Source organism: Oncorhynchus keta, unplaced genomic scaffold (genome assembly GCF_023373465.1).
Source record: "Oncorhynchus keta strain PuntledgeMale-10-30-2019 unplaced genomic scaffold, Oket_V2 Un_scaffold_22955_pilon_pilon, whole genome shotgun sequence".
In the NCBI taxonomy this organism is placed as follows: Eukaryota; Metazoa; Chordata; class Actinopteri; order Salmoniformes; family Salmonidae; genus Oncorhynchus; species Oncorhynchus keta.
This window is the reverse complement of record NW_026290872.1, coordinates 74,112-93,102: the sequence shown is the minus strand read 5'-3', so window position 1 is coordinate 93,102 and position 18,991 is coordinate 74,112. Positions and strand designations below refer to the sequence as shown.

Here is an 18,991-nt window from a genome sequence, read left to right as displayed (position 1 = left end):
GAAAGGCTGCCCTGAGAGTTCTGCTTTACATACAGACATAATTTAAACGGTTTTAGAAACTTTAGAGTGTTTTCTATTCAATAATAATTTTTATATGCATATATTAGCAATTTTGGGAAAAAATATTTTCAGTTTACTATGGGCACGCACTTTCTCCAACGGGGGCAGTATAGAGGGGGAGCTCTAAGAGGTTTTAAGCAAGCCATCATTAGGGGGCAAAACCAACTATTTGGTACAGTCTTAAAAATAATGTAGTGGTGAGCAAAGGAACACCAAAAGGCCCGAAAGACCACAGAAAACAACTGGTGGATGACAGAAGATTTCTTTCCCTGGTTAAGAAAAACCCCTTCACAACAGTTGGCCAGATCAAGAAAACTCTCCAGGGGGTAGGCGTATCTGCGTCAAAGTAAACAATCAAGAGAAGACTTCACCAGAGTAAATACAGAGGGTTTACCACAAGATGAAAACCATTGGTAAGCCTCAAAAAAAGGAAGACCAGATTAGAGTTAGCAAAAAAAAAAAAAAGCCGTTACAGTTCTGAAACAACATCCTATGGACAGATGAGACAAAGATCAACTTGTACCAGAATGATGAGAAGAGTATGGAGAAGGGAACTGCTCATGATCCGAAGCATACCACCTCATCTGTGAAGCATGGTGGAGGTAGTGTTGTGGTGTGGTCACGTATGGCTGCCAATGGAACTGGTTCCCTTGTATTTATTGATGATGTGAATGCTGACAAAAGCAGCAGAATGAATTCTGAAGGGTTTAGAGCTATATTATCTGCTCAGATTCAGCCAAATGCTTCAAAACTCATTGGACGGTTCACAGTGCAGATGGACAATGACCTGAAGCATACTGCGAAAGCAATCCAACGTTAAAGGCAAAGAAGTGAAATGTTCTGCAATGGCAAAGTCAATCACCTAACCTAAATCCAAATGAGCATGCATTTCACTTGCTGAAGGCAAAACTGAAGGCAAAACAGCCAGGAACTGAAGACAGCTGCAGTAAAGGCCTGGCAGAGCATCAACAGGGAATACATCCAGATATTGGTGATGTCTATGGGTTCCAGACTTCAGGTAATAATTGACTGCAAAGTATTTGCAACCAAGTATTAAAACTCACAATTTTACCAATTCATTTTCAGCCCATAACATAGTTAGCGCACCCCGCTAACTAGCTAGCCATTTCACATCGGTTACACCAGCCTAATCTCGGGAGTTGATAGGCTTGAAGTCATAAACACTGCAATGCTTGAAGCATTGCAAAGAACTGCTGGCAAAACACACAAAATTGCTGTTTGAATTAATGCTTACGACCCTGCTGGTGCCTACCATCGCTCAGTCAGACTGCTCTATCAGATCATAGACTTAATTATAACATAATAACACACAGAAATACGAGCCTTAGGTCATTAATATGGTCGAATCTGGAAACTATCATCTCAAAAACAAAACATGTATTCTTTCAGTGAAATAAGGAACCGTTCCGTATGTTATCTAACGGGTGGCATCCATAAGTCTAAATATTCCTGTTACATTGCACAACCTTCAATGTTATGTCATAATTACGTAAAATTCTGGCAAATTAGTTCGCAACGAGCCAGGCGGCCCAAAATGTTGCATATACCCTGACTCTGCATGCAATGAACGCAAGAGAAGTGAAACAATTTCACCTGTTTAATATTGCCTGCTAACCTGGATTTCTTTTAGCTGAATATGCAGGTTTAAAAATATATACTTCTGTGTATTGATTTTAAGAAAGGCATTTATGTTTATGGTTAGGTACAGTCATGCAACGATTGTGCTTTTTTCGCAAATGCGCTTTTGTTAAATCATCCCCCGTTTGGCGAAGTTGGCTGTCTTTGTTAGGAAGAAATAGTCTTCACACAGTTCGCAACGACCCAGGCGGCCCAAACTGCTGCATATACCCTGACTCTGTTGCACGAGAAGTGACACAAAGAAAATCATGTTAGCAGGCAATATTAACTAAATATGCAGGTTTAAAAATATATACTTGTGTATTGATTTTAAGAAAGGCATTGATGTTTATGGTTAACTACACGTTGGAGCAACGACAGTCCTTTTTCGCGAATGCGCACCACATCGATTACATGCAACACAGGACACGCTAGCTAAACTAGTAATATCAAACATGTGCAGTTAACTAGTGATTATGATTGATTGATTGTTTTTTATAAGATAAGTTGCTAGCTAGCATTAAATTTACCTTGGCTTCTTACTGCATTCGCGTAACAGGCAGGCACCTCGTGGAGTGCAATGAGAGGCAGGTGGTTAGAGCATTGGACTAGTTAACCGTAAGGGTTGCAAGATTGAATCCTCGAGCTGACAAGGTAAAAATCTGTCGTTCTGCCCCTGAACAAGGTAGTTAACCCACTGTTCCTAGGCCGTCATTGTAAATAAGAATGTGTTCTTAACTGACTTTCCAAGTTAAATAAAGGTGTAAGAAGAAAAAAAACGGCCAAACCGGTGTCCAAAAATACCGATTTCCGATTCTTATGAAAACTTGAAATCGGCCCTAATTAAATCGGCCATTCCGATTAATCGGTCGACTTCTAGTTCATACAATAATTTTGACAAAACCCTTAACTTAAATATGAAAGTCTACACTTAAAGCACATCTAGATTGTTTCCTTTCAAAACCATTGTGGTGGCGTACAGAGCCAAAATTATGCAAATTGTGTCACTGTCCAAATACTTATGGACCTGACTATATATCGATGCGTGTCAAATGCCATCCCTCATTCTCCGCTGGGTGAGCAATCTCAAAGTGTGCCTATAAGCTATTTAGGGTCTCAATCAAACGATCCATAGCCAGTGATGTATTTATCGGAGTTATGGACCTCACAATAAGACAGATTCGAGTAACTTATAATGATGAAACTTGAAGCAGCAGCCGCGGCACTATCAGTCGGAAATGGACAGCTCATGGTCCTGAAAGTAGGCAAATTCAAGTGGGCATAATTCCTTTAAACGGTCTTAATTTCCATTAGACTTCGCTAACAACAAAATGGCTTTGTGTTGGAGCCTATTGCTTCCTATTTAAGAAATAAGAGGTAGACTTACCTGTTGACAGAGGACATTAGGCTATAGGCTACTATATCCATAGATTTGTTGGTCAATTCCTACGCCCAACATGCACTCTTTAAAAAGCCAACCTCTGTGTCAGTGAAGGGGGAGGCTAAGTTAAAACCAGGACCCGAATTGAGGGGGTATGCCATAGGCCTACCATTTATTAAAGAAAATGCAAAAATTACTGGCCTAACCCTTGTTAACTTTCTTCAAAATCTAAAAGCTAACGGATCCAATTATATAAAGTAATCTATAACAGCACTTTGGTTCACAATGCTTTATGCTAGAAATAAGCTGTAAAATACCTGGGAAATACATGGCACGCATATGGGGATATAATAGTTTCCTTTCTTTGACATTCAGTGGCTGAGTTACAACCTTCTATAGCCAAGGAGACAAAAAATTGACTTTGCTTGGGAAGTAATCTAATTCTGTCACTATCACTTGATGAAGCGATTCACTTTGTACAATAGAAGAGCGGCGGCAGGTAGCCTAGTGGTTAGAGGGGCCAGTAACTGAAAAGTTGCTCGATCGAATCCCCGAGCTGACAAGGTAAAAATCTGTCGTTCTGCCCCTGGCAGTCATTGTAAATAAGAAATTGTTCTTAACTGACTTGCCTAGTTCAATAAAGGTTCAATAAAAACAATGTGTTTAAATCCAGACAGCTTTTAGGGAAACACTTGTGACCTTCTCTAGTTGGGTTAAGCCACAGAATAAGAGTAGGCAGCAGTTAAAGCTTAACTTTTTCATCGTCGGGGTGGAAAGGTAGGCCTAACTTCTGAAAGTATCATGGTCAGATTTAATATTTGCAAACAGGGACAGTTGTTGCAAACAAGACACACATTTGGTATTGGAGAAATGGGATATGGAACATATAGGCGTATCACTCCGTCCATTCTTTGCTTGTAATTTCATACATTTGTGTGGTATTAAAAAAAATTCTGCTAATATGTAAAATTACATAAAATGTTTCTAAAATGCCTTTTTCCTCAGACCTGCAAATATGATGAGTCATGCAATGCTTTTACTATACAGGAGATCTTTCAACCCCATGGACCCGCAACCTCCTGGCCCGCAGCCCTGTGCACTATCAAAATTCCTGCGTTGTCGTGTAAATGCTTACAGGACGAAGAACCTTTTCTAAAATCGCATATCTAAGGCTCTGGGCTGTCCAAGAAGTGGACACTTAATTGTTATTTTGGGTATAGGGGAGGGTCAATAGTTTTTTTCCCCAAGCATTCAGGGAGGGTTTAGGTAAAATATATTTTGATGAAGGAAGGGCCATTCATGAGATGTACGATTTTCTCCATGTAAATCCTTATAATGAAAAACGTTCACTCCCTAATTGACAAGTAACTCCTATGCTGTCATGATCTCCCCTGAACACTGAATATATTTGTCTTACAAATAGATAACCATGTCTTAGTTACCTACCTCGCCCACCTTAGCCATTTGATCCCTGGTTCATTGAATGAGATAATTATTTTATAGAGCTATAAAAAGTATTTGGTTGTAATTTTAAAATGTTGCAGGGTGGCCAACAACCCTCCAGGAGTCCATGGGAGCTACTGGTTGAGCAGGCTTTTGCTCCAGCCTTGCTCGAACACACCACATTGTAAAACAATCAGCTGCTTAAGAGGGTCTTGATAAGCTGACTCGGGTGGATTTGAGCAGGGTTGGAGCAAAAGCAGTAAAATTAGATTTAAAAACAGATTCATTAAAAAAAACACCTTATGGAACAGCGGGGACTGTGAAGCAACACAAACATAGGCACACACACACGCACACTATAAACACAGATTTAGTACTGTAGATATTTGGTAGTGGTGGAGTAGGGGCCTGAGGGCACACAGTGTGGTGTGAAATCTGTGAATGTATTGTAATGTTTTTAAAATTGTATAAACTGTAAACAGACACTGCCGGAAGAGTAGCTAATGGGGATCCATAATAAATACAAAAACCTGCACACCCAGTAACTCTCTAGATGGATGTTTGATGGACCACATCAGTGCAGTATTTTACCTTGTGAGGGGTTAAGTACCTACAGAAGGCCAGAATATACGATATATGGTTCCTCGCATCATACAACACAATTTTCAGTCACCATTTATTTATTATGTAAGTGACGAGCTTTCAAAGAAGTAAAAAAAAAACTGTCTGACAAGTGGCTAGAAAAGTTCATTCCAAGCCCTGCTACCCTTAAGGTCTATTTAATCTAAACTGAGGAAGTGTGAATATCTGGGAGGTACATTCATAGCTCTGAAACATCATAGACAGTTCAAGTGAACTGCAGTGTTTAAAGTGGTAGAATAAACAGACATGGTACATAACTGGGCCACCGTGGCCAGGCATATAAAGAGAGGGGCAGCAGTCCTTACCAAGCAACCAGGGCAGCCACATCCAGACGGATTAATTTCATTGCCGTTGACACGGCTCCTAATTGAGCTGGATGCCCAATTAAGGAAAGTAGATACTGGATGAATTAAACAAACCGTCCAGATTGGGCTGCAGAGAGCCAGGGACAAGACATGTGTGTGTGTGTGTGTGTGTGAGGGGGGGGGGCAGAGAGCAGAGCCTGTGGGAGCTCACACGGCATTTCTCCCAATTTCACTTTGTAACAGTCCTGCCATGTCTTTTCTCATCGTTCCCCTCTCTATCCTATAGGCTGTTGTTCTTTTATTTCCCACACAATATTTGTCCCATATCAGCAGCACAGCGGTTACAGAGATGATAATTAGGGGTTAGAGAGATTACAAAGTCTCCGACCCTGTGATTATATTTTTCCCATGTCTGAACTTTGGCTTCAGTACAATTGTACGCCACAGTACCTGAGGGTTGTGTAGGGAGCTGTGATAGGGAAGGGAGTAGAGAGAAGAGACGCTGGTGAAAAGTCAGCCGGCTGTCTGACATGGTGCTGATAAGGAAATGGTGTTTTCCCCGGGGGAAGGAGGGATTCCCGAAAGCAGAAGCTTTCGGAATGCCGCTAGATTTAAGCAGAGCGCAGGGAGTGGTTTGGGGGTTAGAAATTCGATTACTGCCAACACTGGAAGAGGGTTTCAATTCCAAATTATCTCCCCATCTGGTCCTCATCACCTCTGAGATGGAAGGCAGCTCAGCTCACCTCACCCAGCCCAACTTCCAGTCCATATCATCAGACACATACCAGAGTACACAGAGAACCAAGGAGACAAAACCTTTAACATCCTTGTGAAAGACTAAGGCCGGGACTTAATCTGACAGATTAACAATTTGCTCAGTAACACACTTAAAAGGCAACATGCTCTACGTTCATGTCGGCTGTAAACAGCTCAGATGTCGTCTCAAGCAGAAATCCCATTTCAATTACAGCCTATTACAGCCTATAGGCTGCTGATCTCTGTTTGTTTGAATCTCAGCCTTAGTGAGATTTAGTCCAAGTCAAAGCCCACACACGCATATCCACCCGCATATTCTACACTCCCAGTCCAAACATGCTCTAGTAATTAACATCCAATCAACAGCATTAGTTTTGTTTCCGATCCAGGCATTATTGTTGTTTTAATTGAGATCAGGGTTCCCTATTAACTAGCTTATCTCAAAGGTAAATCAATCCTGGGTGGCAAACTGTCCGGGATCAGTAAATGAATTTAACGAGGTGGCCAACACCAAATATTTTCAAAAGCATGGGTGCTTTAAAATAAAAGTTCAAAAAGGACACAAAGTCAGATGAGCTTTTTTTATATAATAATTTACCTGCCTTTCAAGTTTGTTTGTTTCATGCAATTTTGGCCAGCAAATGGATTTCTCAATTGCCTGTTACAGCTCACCCTCTTTACAAAGTACTTATGTCTCCCTCCCACCTGAGCCTGCTAAAGAGATTATTCAGTATTTTTATTTTTTACTTAAATAATCTTCAAACTACACGCAGAGACATACAAATGGTATCCATAAGTTCATGACTCTGGGCAAGTAGAAGAAAATACCCAAATCCTAAAATGTCGCTTAAATAATGGATTACAAATGTCACGTAAGCGACTAAATGTCCACAGAGAATAGCCATGTAAAAGGTCAACAGTTTCAAGTAGCTTTTAACACTCTATACACTTATCGCTGCCCTGTTAATGTGTTGGGTCGTGACTAGACAGTTAGATTTGTGAACACTAAGGACCAGTGAGAGTAGGTCACAGGAGAAAGTGAAAAAAAATACATGAAAATAACTTTATCTTTGATGAATAACCTGACATTAATAGATTGTGTGATAGGTGTGTTAAAACCAGGGGCTCGATCAGGAAAACGAAACACGGCTACATGGCTAAATGCTTTGCTTGGCCCTGGGTTATTCACAGGCTTAGGTTTGTTATACTTAAAAAACAAGGTCCTCTCATTAAAATCAGAAAGAGTGAGAGAGACAGAGAGAGAGCGCTTCAGCCCGACGCATTTGAGTGACAGCTAGCAAGAGGCCTGCCCAGCATTGTCCAATGAGGTTACAGAGTGGGTGGACACAGCAGAGAGAGAGCAACGCAATAGTCGGGAGTGCTACTTTCAGAACTACTGGCTAAAAAGTATACAAAAGTACCAGAGAATTTCTTTATTAAGGAGAATCAGCTTGATTTATGATAAGCTGACTGCTAAAACCGCCTCCTTCTCCCCCAGTAACCCCGGAGCGTAGACACGAGTCAAGGGCAGGCAGGCATTTTGATATCTGGAAAGCATGAAAGGCCCTACACACAAAAACTGACTGATCCCTGATCTCAAGCGTGAAAGCCTGAGAGCCACGCCACCTAATGCCCCAGAGCATTTTAAAAAGCAACCTGGAGAGCACACTGCTGAATGAAAGGAAATATTTACTAAAGAACCAGAGGGTATATCATCCTTTCAAACAAAATGGCATCAAAAAACACACACTGTGCTCAAGGAGGAAGAAAAGGACAGATGACACACACCTGTGGCAGGCTGATTCCCTCTTTCTGCATGAAGTAATTCTTCTTGAACTCATAATAGGTGTTGTACTGGTTCCAGGACTGCAAGAAGTCAAACCTGTGTTGGAAACAGACACACATACACAAGATGTACAGCCACATAAGATGTAAAGCCACTAGATTGAACAGAAACTTGAGCCGTTTTCCATTATTCGGCACAGAAAAAGCAGGAATGGCCTTTTCTCTAGCTGCTTACCGCGGGTCATTCTTGGCACGGACGCTTGTCTCAAACTTGACACCGTTCCTGGCCACGTACTCAGCCAGCTTGTCAATAACCGGTTGGATGTCAGGGGGCGGGGGGATGATGGCTGGCGCTGCCACGGCAACCGGGGCCACCACGGCAACGGGAGCCTGGGGCCGCGAACTGATAGATGAGGAAAAGATGAGTGGAGACGAAATAAAGATATTTAGCAATGCATCACATTATGTGGGGGAACTAGATAGTATGGGGAGTGATAAAATATCTCCACTTCTGTCCAATAAGTGTCCACATACCTGGTCTCTGGTATGACAGCAGCAGGAATAACAGGGGCAGGAGGAGAAGGGGTTGAGAGGCAGACTGGGACCTGGCTGGGAACTGGAGTTGGTGGTGGGATGATGGGAAATGTAGTCGGAGGTGCTGTGTAGATGATCCGTGTCGATGGCTCAGGAGGTGCAGGGGGCGTGGTCCCTGGAGGAGGCGGGGTTCCAGAGTAAGAGGGTGGAGCCAACATTCTGCCAGAGGGCAGGGAGCTGTAGTAGCCGTTGGCATCAATCCCAGGGGGGGGTGGGGCCAGGCAGTAGGTCCCATCAGGAAGCATGCAGTACCCATAGTACATCGCTGCCACGTTAGCTGTAAGGTCAGAGAGAGGAAATTATCAAAATACTTATCAAAATAGGTAATCATGCGAATACTTCAATTGCATGTGGTTTTGCATGCCTTCCCTGTCACTGAGCAAAAGTGTAAGTCAGCATTGGATGAGATAGGTCTGCTCACTGAGTGTTAGTGTGTATGGGTAGGCTGTGGTGCCGAGCGGACTAACATATACATTTAAGTCTGGCCTCATCGCTAATCGGATCTTAGCCTCACAGAGGAGGCAGAGAGAATAAAGCAAACTACACGCTGATACAAATGAAACATTTTAATAATCTATGTCTGGATCACTGTCTACTTAATTAAAATGTACTTTGTCAGCAGAAGACGGGAGGAAAAAAGGGGAACAAAAGGGAGAATGGCCCAACAAGAATAATTAGGATCAGCTTGTTGGAAATCATAATGTGTTTAAAAGCGGATATCAAAAACAATATGCAACCGATCATTTCCAAAGCCTCTCATTACAATCACACTACCCATTTCGGACTCTATCAAGTGCATCAACAGGTCAGGGAAAGTAATTTACAGCAGGAATAAGAAAATAATACTGGCCCAACAACCAGGGTTAACACAGTCAGGTTATGAATAACTGACAGATTCACTCATAGTGTTCAAAGGGGAAGAAAGAAACAGGCTCCATAAAGGTGTGGTATGTCACTGTACAATGGTGCAAGTATGAGTTCCTGTGAAAATTCGACTCATACCGTTACTGTGGATGGGAAATTGGGAAATGCAAATTCTGTGTGAGTGTCAAACTGACTTTGTTTGCGATGACAATTTGACATTTTTAAGTATAATAATTGATTCCTGTGAGGTGCTACACAGATTCGCTCTGACAACTGAGCTGGAAAATTTGCGCTCACATCAGCTACCGTTACCAGACTGTATAGACAGATTCTGCCAGCTCACTGCCAACAGCAGCAGGAGGGGGAGAGGGGAGGGCAGGTGTTTGTCATAATTTGTGGGTGTGGTGGGGGTCAATCTGAGGTCGCTCAAAATGTCACATCCATCTTAAATTGTCCGCTCACTGAGACTTATTCCATGGCAGCTCAGACTCAAAACCATAACGAGATCGACTGTAATTGTATTAAGTTGAGTTTTCACATTCCGTTTGATACGGTTAGCCATCACATCAATAACCACTTAAGAGTAGGATTGGGAGTGGGAGGATGAGGGCGTTCGGTTCAGCATGTAGCTGTGTGTCTCGGTGCATTATTAACTCTCCAAGGTCTTTTACTGTGGGAGTGGTTACCATCCCTGATGGAGTGTACAGAACGGAGAAAGACAGAGAAAGGGAAGGAGAACGAGAGGGGGAATAAGAGGCTTATTTTGTCAAACCTGAAACTGGATGATATTAACTCGTTAGTCACCTCTCTGGTGGACTGTTACGAAGACCCATCCAAAATGCACAAGGCTGAAAACCTGTAGGAGAGCCATCATTCACATGCTCCATATATATTTGTTCCATCTAATTAAAAATTAAAAATGTCTTCAGTCAATAAGTATTCAACCCCTTAGTTATGGCAAGCTTAAATAAGTTCAGGAGTAAAAATGTGCTTAACAAGGCAAATAGGTTGCATGGACTCTGTGTGCAATAATGGTGTTAAAAATATATTTTTTAATGACTACCTCATCTCCGTACTCCACACATACCGGTAATTGTAAGGTCCCACAGCCGAGCAGAGAATTTCAAACACAAAGACCAGGGAGGTTTTAAAATGCCTCTCAAAGAAGGGTTTCTATTTGTAGATGGGTAAGAGCATGGTGAAGTTATTAATTACACTTTGGATGGTGTATCAATACACCCAGTTACCACAAAGATAAAGGCATCCTTCCTAACTCAGGTGTCGGAGAGGAAGGAAACCGCTCAGCGATTTCACCACGAGGCCAATGGCGACTTTAAAATAGTCAAGAGTTTAATGGCTGTGATAGGAGAAAACGGAGGATGGATCAACAACGTTGTTACTCCACAATACTGACCTTAATGACAGTGATGTTTTCAAGCATAGTGGTGGCTGCATCATGTTATGGGTGTGTTTGTAATCGTTAAAGACTGTGGAGTTTTCCGGATAAAAAAATAAACGGAATGGAGCTAAGCACAAGCTAAATCCTCGAGGTAAACCTGATTCAGTCTGCTTTCCACCAAACACTGGACAATAACCTAAAACACAATCTACACTGGAGTTGCTTACCAAGAAGACAGTGAATATTCCAGTTTTGACTTAATCTAATTGAAAATATATGGCAAGACCTGAAAATAGTTGTCTATCAATGATCAACAATCAATTTGACAGAGCTTGAAGAATTTGGAAAATAATAATGGGAAAATGTTGCACAATCCAGTTGTGGAAATCTAGGCATTACTGTCTAGAGTCCTGTGAGTGTGCATAGATAGTAAAAATGGTAAATACAACGGTTTACTTAGATAGTCCGTGTAGCCATTCTGTTAGTAATTTAGAAGTCTTATGGCTTGGGGATAAAAGCCGTTTAGGAGCCCGTTGTTTTCAGACTTGATGCACCGGTACAACTTGCGTGCAGAAACAGAGTACAGTCTATAGCTTGAGTGCCTGGACTCTAAAGATTTTCCAGACCTTCCTTTCACATCGCCTGATATAGATGGATCAGAATTAGAGAAAGAGCCCAGGACAGATGAGTCAAAGTTGAAGCCAAAATTGGGGTAAGTAACTGCCGACCTGATTTTCAAATGTTCTTATCAGTTATAAGAAATGATAGAGGATGAATTTTGTGAAAATAAAGTAAAAAGATAAACGCCAAAAGAATCACAAAATAGCAATGTTGGGTCGGAGCTCGCATCCAGCACGGCGCTATCTTATTAGCAAAGAGAGAGAAACACACACCAGGGATTCCGTTATGAAAATGAGGCACCGGAAATTTGACCGGCAGCATTTAAATTTACTGGAACCATATGCATAGGGTGCGTAACTTGATTAGGGTGTACACCCACGCTGCTCAGAATGACAAAAAAAACAATCACGTTTAGATGATGGTCCATCATCTTTTACAGAACATGCAAGTTGAGGATGCAATGACGTGTATCCTTACAGCACACTTTGAAGATGTTAGAATAACTGTCCATATTTACTTTCTCAGCCAACAAGATGAGTACGAAACAGCAAAAGCAAGAGCCTATGCATAGGATCCTGACTATTCTCTCAGTCCCTGCCGCTAAAAAACATCCCCACAGCCTGATGCTGCCACCACTATGCTTCATCGTTGAGATGGTGCCAGGTTTCTCCATGACGTGACGCTTGTCATTCAGGCCAAAGAGTTCAACCTTGGTTTCATCAGAACAAAGAATCTTGTTTCTAATGGTCTGAGAGTCCTTTAGGTGCCTTTTGGCAAACCCTAAGTGGGCTATCATTTGCCTTTTACTGAAGAGTGGCTTCCGTCTTGTCACACTACCATATAGGCCTGATTGATGGAGTGCTGCAGAGATGATTGTCCTTCTGGAAGGTTCTCCCATCTCCACAGATGAACTCTGGAGGTCTTTCAGAGTAACCATCGGGTTATTGATCACCTCCCTGACCAAGGCCCTTCTCCCCCGATTGCTCAGTTATGCCGGGTGGGCAGCTCTAGGAAGGGGCTTGCTGTTTCCAAACTTCTTCCTTTTCAGAATGATGGAGGCCACTGTGTTCTTGGGGACCTTCAATGCTGCAGAAGTATTTTGGTACCCTTCCCCAAATCTGTGCTCGACACAATCCTGTCTCGGCGCTCTACGGACAATTCCTTCGACCTCATGGCTTGATTTTTGCTCTGACATGCACTGTCAACTGTGTGACCTTACATAGACAGGTATGTGCCTTTCCAAATCATGTCCAATCAATTGAATTGAACACAGGTGTACTCCAATGAAGTTGTAGAAACATCTCAAGGATGATAAATGGAAACAGGATACACTGAAGGTCAATTTCTAGTGTCATATCAAAGGGTCTGAATACTTAAATATGTAAATAATACTTAAATATGTAAATACGTTGTCTGTTTTGTATTTCATTATGAATGTATTTATTTGGTCAAATATTTTGTATTTTACCCCTTTTTTATCCTGAATTTTGATCTTGTCTCATTGCTGCAACTCCCCAACAGGCTCGGGGGGCGAAAGTCGGTTAATGGGTCCACCAAAACATGACCTGCCTAACCGCACTTCTTAACACCAGCCCACTTAACCTGGAAGCCAGCCGCACCAATGTGTCAGAGGAAACACCATTCAACTGACGACTGAGGACAGCCTGCAGGCACCTGGCCCGCCAAAAGGAATCGCTATAGCGCGATGAGCCAAGTAAAGCTCTCCCTGCCAAACCCGACCCTAATCCAGATGATGCTTGGCCAATTGTGGGCCGCCCTATGGGACTCCTGATCACGGCCGGGTGTGAAACAGCCCGGGATCGAACCAGGGTCTGTAGTGATGTAGTGCCTTAGACCGCTGCGCCACTCGGGAGGCCCCTCTTTTTTTCTTTTTTTTTTTATCTGATTTTACTGCTTGCATGAGTTACTTGATGTGGAATTGAGTTCCATGTAGTCATGGCTTTATGTAGTACTGTGCGCCTCCCATAGTCTGTTCTGGACTTGGGGACCATCAAGAGACCTCTGGTGGCATGTCTTGGGGGTATGCATGGATATCTGAACTGTGTGCTATTAGTTTAAAAAGACAGCTCAGTGCATTCAATATGTCAATCATTCTCACAATTACAAGTAGTGCTGAAGTCAATATCTCTTCTACTTTGAGGCAGGAGAGATTGACATGCATACAGTAGAAGTCAAAACTTTGGACACACCTACTCATTCAAGGGTTTTTCTTTATTTGCACTCATTTCTACATTGTAGAATAACAGTGAAGACAAAACTATGGAATAACACATATGGAATCATATAGTAAGTAAGCAAAAAAAGTGTTAAGAGATTATTCAACCACCCTTTGCCTTGATGACAGCTTTGCACACTTGGCATTCTCTCAACCAGCTTCATGATTTAGTCACATGGAATGCATTTCAATTAACAGGTGTGTCTAGTTAAAAGTTAATTTGTGGAATTTCCTTTCCTTCTTAATGCATTTGAACCAATCATTTGTGTTGTGACAAGGTAGGGGCGGTATACAGAATATAGCCCTATTTGGTAAAAGACCAAGTCCATATTATGGCAAGAACAGCTCAAATAAGCAAAGAGAAACGACAGTTAAATCATTACTTTCAGACATGAAGGTCAATCAATGCGGAACATTTCAAGGAACAGGAAAGGAATACCCAGAGGAAAAGTTCATTGGAGTTACAAGCCTCAGAAATTGCAGCCCAAATAAATGTTTGAGTTCAAGTAACAGACATCTCAACATCAAATGTTCAGAGCGGACTGAATGAATCAGGCCTTCATGGTCAAATTGCTGCAAAGAAACCACTACTAAAAAGGACAATAAGAAGAAGAGGCTTGCTTGGGCCATGAAACACAAGCAATGGAAATTAAACTGGTGGAAATCTGTCCTTTGGTCTAAATTACACCAAGTTTGAGATTGTTTCCAATCGCTGTGTCTTTGTGAAACGCGTAGTAGGTGAACGGATCATCTCCGCATGTGTAGTTCCCACCATGAAGCATGGAGGTGGTGGTGTGATAGTGCGTTGCTGGTGACACTGTCTGGGATTTTTTTAGAATGCAAGGCCTACTTAACCAGCACGGCTACCACAGCATTCTGCAGCGCTACGCCATCCCATATGGTTTGCGTTTCGTGGGACTATCATTTGTTTTTCAACAGGACAATGACCCAACACACCTCCAGGCTGTGTAAGGGCTATTTGACGAAGAAAGAGAGTGATGGAGTGCTGCATCAGACCTTGCCTCACAAATCACCTGGCCTAATCCCAATTGAGATGATTTGGGATGAGTTGGACCGCAGAGTAAAGGAAAAGCAGGCATCAAGTGCTCAGCATATGTGGGAACTCCAAGACTATTGGGAAAGCATTCCAGGTGATGCTGGTTGAGAGAATGCCAAGAGTGTGCAAAGCAGTCATCAAGGCAAAGGGTGGTTGAATAATCTCTTAACACTTTTTTTGCTTACTTACTATATGATTCCATATGTGTTATTTCATAGTTTTGTTGTCTTCACTGTTATTCTACAATAACAGTGGCTACTTTGAAGAACCTAAAACATATTCTGATTTCTTTAACACTTTTGTTTAACATGATTCCATGTGTGTTATTTCATAGTTTTGATGTATTCACTATTATTCTACAATATAGAACATAGTAAAAAATAAAAGAAAAACCCTTGAGTGAGTAGGTGTCCAAACTTTTGACTGGTACTATATTATTAATGTTGGCTCTCCATGTACATTTAAGGGCCAGTGGGTCTAGAGGGAAGCCATGCTTCCCTGTTCTGGCCAAATTGTAATTTTACTAAGTCAATCACTGTGGAATCTGACCACACGCACCTGGACAGTAGTCCAGTTGCGACAGAACTAGGGCCTGTTGGACCTGCTTTGTTGACAGCGATGTTAAGAAAGCAGCGCAACGCTTTATTATGGACAGGCCTATTTTAGCTCCCCATCATTATGTTTTGACCACGACAGTTAACAATCCAGTGTTACTCAAAAAAAGTTTAGTCTTCTCAACTTCTCAACTTCTACACGATTCATTGCAAGATTTAGTTTTAGTGTTCAGTGAAGGATTTGCCCCAAACACAATGCTTTTCGTTTTTGGAAAATGTAGGACTAACTTATTTCTTGCCACCCATTATTAAACTGACTGCAACTCTTTATTAAGTGTTGCAGTGATTTCACTTGCGGTGGTAGCTGACATGTATAGTGTTGAGTCATCAGCATACATAGACACACAGGCTTTACTCAGAGCAAGTGGCAGGTCATTAGTAAAGATTGAAAAAAGTAAGGGGCCTAGACAGCTACCCTGAATGCCTGACTGCCTGAGTTGTGTTGGAGGCTTCCATTAAAGAACACCCTCTGTGTTCTGTTAGACAGTTAGCTCTCAATGCATAGCAGGGGATATAAAGTTATAACACATATGCTTTTCCAGCAGCAGAATATGATTGACAATGTAAAAAAGATACACGGAAGTCTAACAAAACAGCTCCCACAATATTTGTATTATGCTTGGATTTCATAATTTGGTCAGTTTTGCATGGACGTGTAGGTTCAGAATCTGTTGTTGGCATGTTATGTCTAAATGTGCTAACTCATGCCAGTGAAAAAAAATCATTAGTGCAGTTGGCAATATCAGTGGGTTTTGTGATGAATGAGCCATCTGAATGAATGATGGAGTGGAGTTTGCCATTTTGTCCAAAATTTCATTGAAGGTGCTCCAAAGCATATATATATATATAAAGATCCTTTATATAATTTGTCTTGGTTTTATAGTACAGTGTCTTATTTTTGTTCAGTTTAGTCACATGATTTCTCAATTTCCAGTATGTTTGACAATCGGCTGTGCAGCCAAACTTATTTGCCATCCCCTTTGCCTCATCCTTAATGGGTGTATGCTTATTAGTAACTGGAATAAACGATTTCATAAATGTGTCAAGTGCAGCATTTGGTTTCTCCTCATTACACACCACAGACCAGCAAATATTCTTTGCATCTTCAACATAGGAGTCACTCCAAAACATATTGTATGACCTGTTATACACTATATTAGGCCCAGCCTTTGGAACTTTGGTTTTCCTAGATATGGCCACTAATATGATCACCACATCTGATAGATTTGGATTTTGCTTTAGAGCAGATTTCAGCAGCATTGGTAAAGATGTGATCAATACATGGTGATTTCATTCCTGTGCTGTTTGGAAATAACCTGGTAGGTAGACTCATAACCTGAACCAGGTTGCAGGCACTGTTTCGAGCTTGAAGGTTTTTCTTGAGTGGCCAGTTTGATGAAAGCCAGTCAATATTTAGGTCACCCAGAATATATACCTCCGTTGACATCACATACATTGTCAAGCATTTCACACATATTATCCAGACACTGACTGTTAGCACTAGGTGGTCTATAGCAGCTTCCCAACAGAATGGCCTTTAGGTGAGGCAGATGAGCCTGTAGCCATATTACTTCAACAGCATTTGACATCACATCCTTTCTAAACTTTACAGAAATATGACTGAACATCAACTGCAAAACATCCACCATTGGCATTTGTCTCTTCTGAAGATGTTGAAACCATGTATTGCTACCACTGTGTCAAAGGTTTTATCTATAAATGAGTTTCAAAGATAGCCAGTATATTAATGTTCTGTTACTAGCAAGTTATCGATTTAATGAACCTTGTTTCTTAGGCTACATGTTAATGTGGAATTTTTTTTGCCCTTTTCTGGGATTCTTGATTGTTTTTTTTGCTTTACAGGGAGGCATATCAAAAAGGTAGACATGACAGTAATATTTAGGTTTGCGCAGATAGTGCAGGGTGAGCTGCACAAAGTGGACTTCCTACTTGGGCAAACCGACTCAGTAAAACTCATAGGTGCATGATTACTGCTCATAATAGCTCTAGGATTGACAGAAGCATTCAGAGGACTTAAAGGGACAAAAATGTGATTACTTACATTATGACTGCCAACAATTATGGGACAATGTAAATCTGCAAAAGCACTACGACAACTAAGCAACATAATGGTAGGGGTTATCGGAGCATGGCTCGGGTCACTGATAAGTCATTGTCTCAAGGTAGCCTTGAAATGCACAGACAGGGTCCAGGAGCCAGGATGATTTGGATGGACTCCATCATTCAACAGCACTGCACCCCCCACAGCAACTCGCCCAAGCCTTCCCCATTTCTCCTTCCCCCAAATCCGTTCAGCTGATGCTCTGAAAGAGCTGCAAAATCTGCACCCCTACAAATCAGCCGGGCTAGACAATCTGGACCCTTTCTTTCTAAAATTATCTGCCGAAATTGTTTCCACCCCTATTACTAGCCTGTTCAACCTCTCTTTCGTGTCGTCTGAGATTCCCAAAGATTGGAAAGCAGCTGCGGTCATCCCCCTCTTCAAAGGGGGGGGACACTCTTGACCCAAACTGCTACAGACCTATATATCTATCCTACCATGCCTTTCTAAGGTCTTCGGAAGCCAAGTCAACAAACAGATTACCGACCATTTCGAATCTCACCATACCTTCTCTGCTATGCAATCTGGTTTCAGAGCTGGTCATGGGTGCACCTCAGCCACGCTCAAGGTCCTAAACGATATCTTAACCGCCATCGATAAGAAACATTACTGTGCAGCCGTATTCATTGATCTGGCCAAGGCTTTCGACTGTCAATCACCACATCCTCATCGGCAGACTCGACAGCCTTGGTTTCTCAAATGATTGCCTCGCCTGGTTCACCAACTACTTCTCTGATATAGTTCAGTGTGTCAAATCGGAGGGTCTGCTGTCCGGACCTCTGGCAGTCTATGGGGGTGCCACAGGGTTCAATTCTTGGACCGACTCTCTTCTCTGTATACATCAATGAGGTCGCTCTTGCTGCTGGTGAGTCTCTGATCCACCTCTACGCAGACGACACCATTCTGTATACTTCTGGCCCTTCTTTGGACACTGTGTTAACAACCCTCCAGGCAAGCTTCAATGCCATACAACTCTCCTTCCGTGGCCTCCAATTGCTCTTAAATACAAGTAAAACTAAATGCATGCTCTTCAACCGATCGCTACTTGCACCTACCCGCCTGTCCAACATCACTACTCTGGACGGCTCTGACTTAGAATACGTAGACAACTACAAATACTTAGGTGTCTGGTTAGACTGTAAACTCTCCTTCCAGACCCATAGCAAACATCTCCAATCCAAAGTTAAATCTAGAATTGGCTTCCTATTTCGCAACAAAGCATCCTTCACTCATGCTGCCAAACATACCCTTGTAAAACTGACTTTGGCGATGTCATTTACAAAATAGCCCCCAATACCCAACTCAACAAATTGGATGCAGTCTATCAGTGCAATCCGTTTTGTCACCAAAGCCCCATATACTACCCACCATTGCGACCTGTACGCTCTCGTTGGCTGGCCCTCGCTTCATACTCGTCGCCAAACCCACTGGCTCCATGTCATCTACAAGACCCTGCTAGGTAAAGTCCCCCCTT

At 42.1% G+C, this 18,991-nt stretch overlaps 1 protein-coding gene across 2 annotated transcripts in view; it reads right to left on the bottom strand.

Moving 5' to 3' along the window:
- LOC118385360 (splicing factor, suppressor of white-apricot homolog) overlaps positions 1-18,991 on the bottom strand; it is a 124,783-nt gene that overhangs the window by 82,124 nt on the left and 23,668 nt on the right. For both annotated transcript variants that reach the window (XM_052515326.1, XM_052515327.1), the window contains exons 8-10: positions 8,545-8,881; positions 8,246-8,413; positions 8,014-8,107 (exon numbers count right to left, since the gene is read on the bottom strand). In XM_052515326.1, coding sequence (XP_052371286.1) covers positions 8,014-8,107; positions 8,246-8,413; positions 8,545-8,881 — 599 coding nt within the window. The remainder of the gene's footprint in view (positions 1-8,013; positions 8,108-8,245; positions 8,414-8,544; positions 8,882-18,991) is intronic.